Genomic DNA, 12,842 nt, shown 5'->3' with positions numbered 1-12,842 from the left:
CAGTGTGAGCGCTGATTCTTTAAATTCATTGGAATGAGTATTAATTCCGGCGCCATGTTGTAGCAAAATCTTGGCTACTGGAACATGTCCAGCACTGGCTGCTTCCATTAACGGTGTGTGACCATTCTCATTGTGATCCTCTACATTGGCACCTGCTTCTAATAGTACTCTGACTACCTCTTCATGGCCACCCGCACAGCCATACATAAGGGCAGTATTACCTAAAGTCATAAAATGCTACTTCACTTTTGCGTATTAACTTATAGGTACAAGTTGAAATGATATAAGTATGTTGGAAATAATGTAATATAGTAAATATTATCTATGAATTCTAATCTATAAATTTCATTTGGATGTTCCATACCTGAAGTAGATTGAGAATTAACATCAGCTCCATGAGCAATAAGCAAGCTTACAACATCCACATGCCCTGCACTGGCAGCTTCCATCAAAGGGGTACAGTCCCCTTTTATGCCACGATCTTCTACGTTTGCATTCATTGCCAAAAGTACCTGATTGTAAAATAAATTGTTCATGAAATAAAATCATTTTGTCCCCAACAGTACTGATTTGAACCAAAGTGAGCAAAGTGTAATAACATTAAGTTGAAGAAAGTAAACGAAAAGAAAGTAAAATAACATAAAAATCTCTCTATAAAAGAACAATAGATGTACAAAGAATGCAGTATACAAATGAAGAATAATACAATTTTGATAAAAACTTTAATTAATAGAAGTATCTTTTCTTGTTAAGATTGAAATGCAATCCTTGTTAAGATAAAAATAGGCTTAGATTTACGTTTACATTTACGTTTACAATGGCATTTCATAGATGTTTGAAATAATGTAAGAAGAATGCAGACGAAAATGTTCGATTATGCCAGGAGAGTTAATGAAACTATTTATGCAACACGCGCAATATTTCCAAAAGATTCGATCATTTGTACGTACATTCGTTGTATCATATCATTGAACTTTTCCAAATCTAATCTATACGCGTGGTACGAATATAGAACCCCCTTATGAGTATCAAAAAGGAAACCAAAGCATGAACACAATTCCAACCTGAGCAAGTTCGTAGTAACCAGCTGAGCAGGCGAGAGAGAGCAAACTCTCTCCCTCCTCTGTAGTCTCGTGTACACTGCGTCCTTCCGTTAATAACTTCCTGACAGTACCAACGTCTCCGTCTGTGCAAGCCTCTACTAGAGAGCGTTTTTCGTTTTGTGTGCGTGGATTATCGCTGCGCATTCGAGTTAATGCAGCTGCTGCTTCATCTAATGCACAAGAAACACTCGATGTTAAGCGACGGAGCACTTCGTGGTCAGCCAAGTGCTTTCCATCGCCTGACGACGACAACTTGCCAATACCAGCTGCTTCCAGTAAAGCTTCTAACCGTGCCTGAGTTTCAGGATCCACGGATCGCTCTGGATCTTCAGGAGGCAATAAAAACTTGGATGACTCTAAATGATGGCCTTCGTCTAATTCAACCTGATCAATTGCAAAACACTCCACCTGTAAACCACAACATAATACTTTGTCTAGAAAATTGACATTATGACGTAACGTAACATAACATAATTATATTAATTGTACTAGCGAATACGGATATGATTCGAATAGGTAGAAAGGATAGTAGAGTAAAAGATAGCGATATATAGTTTGAAGAAAATAAAAGAAACTAGAACGATATGTGCCAAATACTCTATTTTTACATTTTGTTCGGTCGATTTTCTAGAAGTTGAAAATATTAGAGATGTTTGAATTGAAATAATTTGTAAAATTTAGCTACTTTCACTTTTCTATAAAGGTGTTACCGTAATTGATTAAAACGCATGCAAGTTTGAAAATTCTAGTCATAGACGATGGAACCCCATTCGTTTATTTACGTTTCGTACAAAATATGCAAGAGAGTCATAAAAATTAACTGCTGAATCGCTGAGTCACTACTATTTCAATTCTGGCGAATAATAAATGCAAGAAATATCAAGGAATAATATTGAGATACTCGAAACGGCGTAATCGTAAGGATCAGCTAGAAATTGAGGTTACTTTGGAGGGTAAAATGTTAAAATGCAAAAGAGAGAATACACCGACAGAAATTACACTACTAGTTGTAAAATATTCGAATCGTGCATCGCAAGAGGAACAAAGAACGAACACAGCGTAGAGGAGTCGGAAGTAGTGTAATTTAAAGAGAATATGCGAAATATATGAATCGTAATGCGTTCACGGATAAATCTGTAACGAATTCTTAAGGTAGGTAACGTAAAAATTTCAGATAATCCAAATGATCGTACGTACATCTCGCGTAGAGGTCATATCCTCTCGCGCGACGAATGGAAACCGATGAGACATAAACGCAAATCAGAAGAGAGGTGAAAGTATCGTATCTTCTTTAAACGACTAGAACCGCTTGCCAGTGACTACGGAGACATAAGAACAATATGCAGCCATTCCAAAAAGGACGAAACTGACACTTCCTTGCTACACTCTGCGTCTGTACGTACACGTTTCATTTGTTTCCTCGATCCGAAGTTAAAAGAAATTGCGTATCCTTTGTTCGCGAAAACACGTACTAATTAATACGACTGCTCGCACGAAAAAAATCGTCGAGAAAAACTACAGCTTAGTACAACCGCTGCTGGTAGAATATAGAATAATATGGTGGCTCTGCTCTCGACAATTTCCACGCCACGAACACGAGCGACTCGGGAAAGCCGAGCAACCGGTAGAGAGACAGTGGCAAGGATAGAGCTGGAACAGCTCGTTGACAGTACTACAGAAAGAGCTAGTAGTTGGGATAAAGGTAGAAATACACCTATCAACGTCTAGAGAAGGTAAGTAAAGACGACCGAGCAGCAAGCAGGGCTCACGAACTTGCACGAATACACGAGAAACGCGGCCGAGGAGAACTCCGCTGGGTGGCGCACAACGTAGTGCAAGCGGACGTAAAATACTCTCTCGCGCGCGCGCACGCACACACGCACGCAACCGCGACGTACGGCGCTTACGGCGCACGACCACAAGAGCGCACCGCTACGACTACGAGCGCACGACGCGACGCACGCGAACGCACCAACGCATATGTATGCCACACAGAAAATCCAAGCACTGGCCAGCAGCAGTACTTTCGAGCAAATCAAGCCACTACGCGACACGTACACGCGCGGAGATACACGCTATCGAGTCTACCACGTACCGATAGTTTACTACACGCACAGGAAAAGTATTAATTTTAATGCGTACGCGTGCTACAATAGCGAGCTCGCGCGCTCGCCCGTTCGCTTGTGGGGGGATACATAAATGCTCGCTTCTTTAAACATATACGTGTACACAGGCGTACACGTGCATGCGCACGCGCTTGGTTATGCAGTGCAGGTAACCAGAGTTCTTTACCCAACGCTTATACATACGTGTTCAATCAGTGGGTATACGAAACTACATACAACACACTCTACCACCACACGCGTCAATTCTCTCTATCGTATACTCGGAATAAAGAATCTTGTTCCATTCGATACGAAATAATATTGACAAATCAACCGATTCGCCGTTCCACCGAAGAACAAATCATTCGGAAGCCTATTCGTGTCGAAGACAACGGACATTTAAAGATATTTAAAGATATCTAAAGATATTTAAAGATATTCAAAGATATTTAAAGGTATTCAAAGATATTCAAAGAACCAGGACATTATTCTTTCCAACTATAACGTGGGTACACACGGTAGTTGTACCGACGATACTTCATTACCTAGTAACACAAACATTCTTATTATATAATCTACGTAAATTACTTTCCGATTCCCTGTACACGATCGAAATATCCGACTATAGTGTCTCCTATAATCGAGCAGAAATATTCGATGGTGCGACTACCATAAACGATCGCTAATCCTCTAGGCCGACGTGAAATTTCAATATCGCGATTTAAAAACACACACGCGCACGCACGCACGCACGCACGCACGCACGATATTTCTTTATTTAATGCGGTTACATTCGCTTAACGAGAATACGGCGATTATCGAGTGACGAGCGATTTTACTTTGATTTTTAAACGTTTCCAACGCGTTTACTCCTCTATTGTCCGTTATCTCGACATGGTTTTCATCGATGTTTATTTACTCGGTTTAATTTGAACGTTCGTGTAAAAATTTCAATCGTAATCGTTCCATTCTCGTAAGCACGAACACTGAAATAAATCATATTAAGATCCAACAAACTATTTGACAATTGCGTGCAAGTAACTGCACCACTGTATCGTATTTCGTAATGAAGTGGCGAAAATTCGATCGGAAAGAAATAAGAAATTTGATGAAAATTTAATGAGCAAAAATCTGCCCCTACGCGATGACACATGTATACACACATTGAATTTCATGTACATATGTATATACACAGATACCTACTTATCCCAATACAATATCCCACACAGAATGCAAGAAAGAGCGAGCAGGGGACGTACGTATAAGAAAGAAGAAGAACGGAACGAGCGAATGGAACAGCAAGATAGGCAATGGAAGGGAAGGGAAGAGAAGGGAAGGGAAGGGAAGGGAAGGGAAGGGAAGGGAAGGGAATGGAAGGCAAGGGACGGGAGGGAACGGCGGGGAGGGGGAGGGTGGTGACTGGACGGGACGGACGACAGAAGCGACGAACGAATTCGTGGGTGTGCGTGTGCGTGATGGTGCGTATAGGTGCGTACATGCGTACGTTCAACCTCTCATCGCAGCAATATCTTATCCACGACGTGGCATGCTTTTTCGAATCAGTTTACCTCTGAAACACTGTCCTCCTCACTCTCTGACGAGTCTGCCATAAAGCGTGGCTGCAACTCGGAGAAGGTCTCGGTCTCTGACTTCGTAGGACTGGAGTTCGAAGACTGGGGAGTCGACGACGTCTTTCCAATGTCGTGGTGAACGCTTGCTGATTTTTCGTGCTTCTGACTATCCGAGGTCGTTCCTTGTGCTACATTCTGCATCTTTACCTTCCAGATGAATCATATGATACTAAGGTATCGTTTCCGTGTCGCAAAACACACACAGAACACTTGCTTTTCAATAATAATCTCGAGCACGATCGCCGTCATTCACGTAAGCTAACACCCGCCATTTCTACTATGGCCGACTCCGAAACTCCCAGATGCCTCTTCGTCCGTCTATATGATTTCATGCGATTCGACGAGCCATCTTTCGACTCCTAGAGCGGGAAATTTTAAACTATACTCGAACCGAAACCACATCGTATCATGGATTTTACGCTTAAACTGAACCGCGTATAACCGATTTCTTTCTCCCTTTAAAGAAACAACGAGAATTTCTCTTTTCCTTTCTATTTTTCTTTTCAACCGTTTTTCCAACTAATTAAGAAATAATTATTATCGAACTAGCTCGCTCGCTTACTCGTCTTTACTACTTGCGAACAAATTAATACAAATTTAAAACATTTTCCATTCTCTTTTGTTTGCTTTCAGCTTTTTAAGGACATAAACGCACACAGAATTATTAAGCAGTTTACCCATTATTTGATTTGTATTGTAAAAAGTTGTTGTATTTATTTTCAGATACATCGATGGAAGGCCGTCGAGAACTATTCACATTTTCGCTACAAATCGATAGTATACAAAACACATATATCCGTTTATTCATCAAAATATTTATAACATTCATTCACGTATTTGTTACATAATAAACGAGTTTTCGCCTTCACAAAAATGACTCGATATCGATTTCTAGTACAGAACAGGGCATATTTAAGTCAAACTTTGAGATTACATCTGGATGTAGGACGCCCATTTTTCCGATTACTTTTCCACAAGATACAATTTCTGCGCACCGATGGGGGAAATATGTAGGATCTGAAATAGAACAGTTTATTAAATCACATCCGAGATCAATTCAAAGAAAACATAATTTTCTATTGTAGCGCAAGTAGTTTGAGCAAGTAATTGTTTCTCGATATTTTCATTTACCATTCACCGTACGAAGCCAATACCCATTGTCGTTTTCATTGACGCTCCATGGTATTTCCAATACTTGTAACACTCTGTCTAACAAACCATGAATTATTTCAAAACCGTCCGACTTGTTGCAATACACGGCACACAAATGTCGATTATTACGTGCGCCTACTTCCATGGTACTATCCTTCAATACAATATCTGAGACTTCAAACAGCTTTTGAGGAAGCGGCATATTTTTATTAGCGGCAAGTGTTTTCAATAATCCTGGCAATAAAGTGGTACGCGCTACCTATAACGTCCTCGTTTACTAGAAATCGCTGAACAGACACTTTATTATCGATAAGATTGATTTACCTGAAATTCTAACGTTTTTGGATTCGATATATGTATCGCTGGTATGTTTGACAATTTATGGCCCAACTTATCAGCTATATCTTCCCGAGAACACTGCAATAAAAAGGTAATTGAATGCCCTATTATTAAATATATTATTAAATATATTATTTACTTATTTTACTCAATAGATTTCATACCAATGAGAAAGTCAGTGCTTCTGTGAACCCCGCGCAAGATAATTCCACGCGTAATTGATCGGACAACTTGTTAAGTGGAAACTAAATTTTCAATGAAAGCAGACACGAAAGATTATCCTCGAGTTTCTTTGCTCTTTAACTGATTAAGAACATGATAATGTTTGTCCGAACCTCTTCAGCGATCGTTGAAAAACGTGGTATAGTTTTTTCAATGTTATTATACCCATACGCTATAGCGATATCTTCGTAAATATCGCATACGTGCATTACATCGTGTCTTGTAGGAGGCACTTCTACGTATAATTTATTATTCTCTGTAGCTGAGCTTTTCAATGACATCTTAGACAACAGATTAGCCACTTCTTTTGACGTTTGCCTCACGCCAATGTAATTCATCGCTGTCTCACAATTGATTTCCTCGGTTCGATATTTCAAATCAGGCTGATGAAACACTTCGTTATTAGGGTATACAACTTCTACTGCTTCTACCGTGTACTTCGTTTTGCAATATTGGCTGAATGCACAAACTATAGTATCCAATACTATTCTTGCCTGCAAGTACACATAACAAACATTCTTTTTTTAATAATATTCTTCGACATTCTTTTCGACGATCGAATACTATTGTTTACTTTTACCTTTGTAAGATCTGTTGCTGTACATTCTATGAATATATTTTTAGTGTTCAGCGTGATTTTCGAGTGATCTCCATTGATAATAGGTGGAAGAGATAATACGATTCCATTACTGTCTTGCACTACAGGATAAACTGGACTCTCTTTTATAATGTGTAGGTATTGTTTTAATTGTGCATGATTCTAAAAGACCTATTTTAAAAGCTGTTTCTCCGAATAAAATAACACGTACATTAATATTCTGGGTTACTCACATCATACAAACTCATTATTTCTTCCCCTGTATACTCTCTCGTTTGATTAAGAGGTTTAAAACGAATACTTGTCGGTGGTTTCGCATCGTATACGAAAGGGCCCTTAACTGTATCTAAATCGTGAGTACCGATCGACACCAAAGTTCGTTTTCTTCCTATGTTTTGATGCAATTTATCTTGAAGGTCTATAAAGCTATTATAAGAATCCTCGGTAAACGTAAAATCGCGCAAAACAGCTGCAACAATGTGTCCCCTAACTTTTAAACACTAAAATATAAAAGCGAATTGAACGGTATGCTAATGCATTAGTTTTTATAATTATTTATATACTTCAACAATCGATAAAGCTTCAAAGTTCCAACATAATTTTATGTACCTCGTTTGTCATAGATATTCTTTGCATCCCTGTATTTGGAAATGTGACCACGTATCGTGGAATATCGATCCTACGTAAAAATATTTAGAGGTATACAATATATATAACATAACAATAATAATGATTTTGTAATTTAATTTCTTTAACATATTTAATCGATTAAATATAATTCGAAGAACGTATATAGATTCAAAAGTAATGAAATACGCATACTCTGCAATTATAAATTATGATATATCAATGATACATACTTATTTAAAAATATCAGCAGTCCGAGCGTTAAACCTTCCATACATAATAAATCATATCTATTTGCCGGTATATCAATTTTATATACAATTTCCTCCGACCCTTCTGTAGTTTGATCTAAACCTTTTTCCTTCATTATGATTTGCTTTTCCGTCGTCTAAACGTTGAAAGTTAATTAACAATGTTATATACTCCCTAAAAATATTAGTCAATGAAAAAGATACATACCACTTCATCCAATTCTAAGCCAAATTTGAAGCACAAATCTTCAAACTCCTTGTCAGCTGAAACGATGTTGTCAAATTCAATTAATATTAATAAACGAAAATAATAGGAAAAAGATATTCATTTATTCTAACAGAATACAAGTATATTAATACATATTGAAGTATTTGATATTGTAAAATCTATCGGATGCTTACAATACTTTTTACCAAGTGTCTTGAATAGTAAGTCACGTTTAACATTAATCGTCGGCATGTCTTATATTACGCACAGTACTTCTCCCTGCAGAATAATACAATCAATTGATATAGGACTTGATAAACAAATATATTAAATTATTTAGAAAAATAATTTAGAAAAATATTTTGGTAAACGATACAAGTTGAGGTTAGAGTTATATTCATTCGTTTAATGCATACAAGTGCATCGAAATTCTCTATTAAATACATATTCTTAAGTACATGTTAGTTAGATATATACTACTTAGATATAAATACTTACAGATTATTGACAAGAAAGATGATTAACTTTCAGTACTAAATATCGGTACCTCGTATGCAATATCGGATATCGTTTTACAATCCAAGAAACACTAAGCGAAACGAGAACTCTCTCTTATATCGTAACATTCAATGTTATAATTTATAACTACACACCAGCGCTATCTAACTTATTCCCCTCGCGCTAGTAACTCGAAAACAGTATTCCCCCACTTATACCTGTACTTTAGTAGCTGCCCGAGCTGCGTATATAATAAGTGTACAAGCAGTCTATGGAGTGTTCGATTCTCACAAGTAAAAGAAAGTATAGAGAGGGTAACCTTTCGTGAGGAGAGTGTTACTAGAGTGTCTGCGGGCGTACCGCATAGAGACACCTTTGGACTAGAATTTAGAACAATCATTCCCAAATTTTTCAATTAATATCTTTTTCTTACTTATTCCCCTATAAAGCTTGACTATATTATTTATAGCGATTCCTCACATATGTATTCTTCGTAAATGAAACTCTTTCGATTAATGCGTAAACTAGATTTTTAAATGTTTCGTGATCCGTCAAAAATCAAGTCACGACGCATCAACGAGTCTTGTTTCGAATTCTTGTTTATCATTTGGTTAACAATTAAATTGGCTCATCGAGCCCCTGAAGTCGAGTAGAGACAATACTTTGGCCGTTTCTTCTTTTTAAACGATGCAACAAGTATTTTTGTCAAACTCTCCATAATTTCGTTAGTAAAGTAAAACTAAGTACACTGTATATATTAAAAGCGAGAAGTCTGTTATCGTTACAATTAAACATAATCGGAAGAACAGCAAATAATATTCTGGTATTAAGCTTTATTTTATGAAATTGTGACATAATAAGTTTATCTGTACAAACAATTTGTGTCTAAAAACCACGTTACACCACAGATAGAGAATTATAATTCAACGTATTGAAAGAAAAATATTGCTTTCTCATTGAATCAACGAACTAATCATGCTGAAAAAAGAAACTACCTGTAATTTATTCAAGTTTTATACATTTGTTTAGACTACAAAGTCAGGAACTTACCCGTATAAATAATAAAAAAATGATAAGACATAAAATGCAAGTTTAATCCATCCTTCTCTTTGGTGAGCAGTAAGAACTTGCGCATTCAAAATAGTAGTGGGATCGTATAAGCCTGGCTTAGACATCACAGGTCTATGATAATATCTCCATAAATGGTAATCAATTAATGGAATATTAAGAAGCAATGAAAACCATTGTCCACTTATTAAAAATAAAACATTGATCAGAATGTGCAAACTGTATTCTGGAATAACTAACTGAAATATAAATATGTAATATCATAACTTTGGTTTGAATATTATCGAAATGTTCAACCTTACCGGATTTAAACTGTTACATTGCTCGATCGGATTTTTGTATCCAGTTTTTAATTCGTCGAATGTAATCACCTGAAATATATACAATCAGTGTAGTAATTATGATAAGTAGGAAACGCGAGGTTAGGAATAATTCATATTAATCGTATACACATTTCTATCTAACGTTTTACATAAAACAACTAATTGTTGTTAATTACAAATAACACGTACGTGAAATATTGCAAAAAATATTAGAAAAGCATCTACGATTAATGCCACGATATATGAAAAAGCGGCTAAACTGAACGCCATTATGACCATGCAAGACACAATACCACATGATTCGATGCTCGCTAAATCGGTTGATACAAGGATCAAATATTTGATTATGAGTCGACGTACATACAGTAAAATGATTTGTTATGTTACGTGGTTTGTTCTGTTAGTTTTTTCTAATAACATCGTGATTATTCTATGAGTAATATAAATCTAATTTAACGATGATCATGCATACATCGACGAATTGTATTCTTTACTTTCTATTCACTATAAAAAATACATACAGGTATTTATTTTTTTTATTGTACGAGAAAGATATAAAATAGTGTTGTACTCGAAGAAATTTTTAAACGTTTCACTTTCCTTCCACTACTGTACCTTTCATTGTTGGAATTCATTGAAATGAAAAAAATGTGCAAACGAAGAATATATGTCAAATAGTGTGCGCGCGCGAATGTGGGGGGGGGGGGGTGCACGCGTTCGTAACTTGTACGTTTAAACAAATAAAAATAATGCATAGTAAAGAATAATTTAACATGTAGTATAAATTAATAAATTTCAGTTAATACTAAATAGAGCTCTATCTGTAAGTATATTGTATTAAAAATGAATTGTTACCTTTATAACAGTGTGTAATAAATACATGAAAATAAATAATTATATAGTTCTTGTTAAAGTTTGAGCGCCATATGTGTGTTCCAATTCCGTGTCTAATCTTGTTGTTAACGTTTCTTCATCAGTATTGTTCCACTGGGTGTTGTTACTTAAGAGTAACTCTCTTTCAGGCAATAACATGTGCTTAATATTACCATAGTGTATGTCCAATTCTTTAAATCCATTTAATAAAAATATTGCAATTATAACAGTGAAGAAACCACAGAAACAACCCAAAATGTCTTCACTTTTCATATTTTCCCATTCTCTAAATAATATGGCAGATGCAATTATTACTAATGTTGTAAAGAATACATAGTAAATTGGTGTAACCATCGTAGTTTCAAATAAATCTAACGATCTATTCAAATAATTCATTTGCACGCTAATGCAAAGTATTAGACTAAATAGAAAGACCCATGTTAACCAGTTTGTGAATCCATTACTAAATCCAGTAATAGTTTCTTTTAAAGCTAGCCCTAATCCTTTACAGCTCATAACAGTTAGCGAACCAACGGATGAACACAAAGAAATATATACGATAATATTTTGATTTCCATAAAGAGGTCCAAAATAAAAAATTGTTAGAAAGCTGTATAGTGTTACAATTAAAATATAGATACTATAACCTGGATCTTTTACTCTATCTACTAATTCCTTTAATGTAATAATTTCATCTTCTTTGGGACAATGGATTACGAGCATCGTAGAACCTAAGATGCATAAAAAACAACCGATCTGAAAGAAAAATACTTACATGTATCTTTATACAATGAATATTCTATGATATCGTGTGTTACCTTTCCGAGCAAATTGAGCTTTTCATTTAAATACTTTGACGCTAATGCTGCAGATATTAGAACACTGAGTGCTCCTAAAGGCGTAACCAAAGAAGCTGGTGCAAAAGCATATGCAGCAAAATTGGCTGCTTCACCTACTCCCACTTTAACACGAGAACACATTCTTATGAAATATCTCTTTTCATGCAATTATACTAGGGAATCATTTTCCACTTACTTGACAGGAGACCAGCCCACCACATCCATTCTCTTAGATATCCAAATCCTCCGGACGAAGCTCGCACTGCACCGCGTCTTTGAAGATGAATTAATGCTTTCTTTTTTATAATAAAACTAGCTCCTATGTAATCATCGAAATATAACAAAATCATAATAAACATCCTCATGTTTCTTATTTGTTGGAAATGTAATGATCTCACTAACCTATAAAAACGCTGGAACTAATTACGAGTCCTAAACCTATGTAAAAATCTGTTTTATCATATAATTTTGAATCAACCACAATTTCTGTTGAACTACTCATTTTTCGATATTATCAATTTTCAGGCTAACGCTTAAAGTTGAAAGTTAAAGTGCAACTTATTTTCCTGCAATTGCAAATGTAAAATATTATGATACTGCTATAGTATATCGAAACAATGTAGGATTATTCTTTTTACTTCGCGAAATTTGGGAGGCTTAACGAGACAATCGGGAATTTAGGGGTTATTTCGTCTTCATTTTCATTGACTTATCGACTATTAACCACACGATATGTTCATCGTGCAACTTGCACACGAGATAAGCTCCGAGGCCGTTACACAAGCCAGAGAGACCAGAGGAGCACAAGTCTCTCGATGTATCGTGTTTATAGTTTTAATTGATTACAGTTACGTGTAATCGCATTGATAAATAGTAAATTAGAATTGCAAATGATATTAGAACGGATAAAAACTGATCGATTAGATCCGCATTCCTTCCAGAGATCAACTTCTGTGCAACGCTGTTTATTAACGCTATTCGTTATTTATTAATAATTATTTATTA

General features: G+C 36.0%; 4 protein-coding genes across 5 annotated transcripts in view; all 4 read right to left on the bottom strand.

Moving 5' to 3' along the window:
• mask (multiple ankyrin repeats single KH domain) overlaps window positions 1–5,140 on the bottom strand; it is an 18,687-nt gene extending 13,547 nt beyond the window's left edge. For both annotated transcript variants that reach the window (XM_076370538.1, XM_076370539.1), the window contains exons 1-4: window positions 4,777–5,140; window positions 1,065–1,511; window positions 365–512; window positions 1–221 (exon numbers count right to left, since the gene is read on the bottom strand). The exon at window positions 1–221 is cut by the window's left edge and continues 60 nt beyond it. In XM_076370538.1, the coding sequence (XP_076226653.1) occupies window positions 1–221; window positions 365–512; window positions 1,065–1,511; window positions 4,777–4,980 (1,020 nt within the window). In that variant the 5' untranslated portion in view covers window positions 4,981–5,140. The remainder of the gene's footprint in view (window positions 222–364; window positions 513–1,064; window positions 1,512–4,776) is intronic.
• Window positions 5,141–5,619: 479 nt separating this feature from the next.
• Window positions 5,620–9,093, bottom strand: beta-PheRS (phenylalanine--tRNA ligase beta subunit). Its single transcript, XM_031989362.2, has 12 exons — window positions 8,735–9,093; window positions 8,431–8,515; window positions 8,237–8,292; window positions 8,011–8,165; window positions 7,760–7,829; window positions 7,384–7,650; window positions 7,133–7,312; window positions 6,666–7,046; window positions 6,495–6,575; window positions 6,316–6,408; window positions 5,971–6,250; window positions 5,620–5,856 (listed from the first exon to the last, which is right to left on the bottom strand). Exons 2-12 carry the CDS (start codon window positions 8,486–8,488, stop codon window positions 5,705–5,707), a joined length of 1,773 nt encoding a protein of 590 aa, XP_031845222.1. The 5' UTR covers window positions 8,489–8,515; window positions 8,735–9,093; the 3' UTR covers window positions 5,620–5,704.
• A 459-nt stretch (window positions 9,094–9,552) lies between these two features.
• cni (protein cornichon) lies at window positions 9,553–10,476 on the bottom strand. Its single transcript, XM_031989377.2, has 4 exons — window positions 10,315–10,476; window positions 10,105–10,173; window positions 9,785–10,041; window positions 9,553–9,712 (listed from the first exon to the last, which is right to left on the bottom strand). Exons 1-4 carry the CDS (start codon window positions 10,402–10,404, stop codon window positions 9,688–9,690), a joined length of 441 nt encoding a protein of 146 aa, XP_031845237.1. The 5' UTR covers window positions 10,405–10,476; the 3' UTR covers window positions 9,553–9,687.
• Window positions 9,962–12,658, bottom strand: spict (magnesium transporter spict). Its single transcript, XM_031989374.2, has 7 exons — window positions 12,476–12,658; window positions 12,240–12,403; window positions 12,034–12,156; window positions 11,817–11,959; window positions 10,981–11,754; window positions 10,105–10,173; window positions 9,962–10,041 (listed from the first exon to the last, which is right to left on the bottom strand). The coding sequence occupies exons 2-5, from the start codon at window positions 12,337–12,339 to the stop codon at window positions 11,020–11,022; spliced, it is 1,101 nt and encodes a 366-aa protein (XP_031845234.1). The 5' UTR covers window positions 12,340–12,403; window positions 12,476–12,658; the 3' UTR covers window positions 9,962–10,041; window positions 10,105–10,173; window positions 10,981–11,019.
• Between the last annotated feature and the right edge of the window lie 184 nt (window positions 12,659–12,842).

Source organism: Nomia melanderi, chromosome 9 (assembly GCF_051020985.1).
Source record: "Nomia melanderi isolate GNS246 chromosome 9, iyNomMela1, whole genome shotgun sequence".
Classification (NCBI taxonomy): domain Eukaryota; kingdom Metazoa; phylum Arthropoda; class Insecta; order Hymenoptera; family Halictidae; genus Nomia; species Nomia melanderi.
Note: the sequence above shows the minus strand (reverse complement) of the source record. Positions and strands in the feature narration are given on the sequence as shown.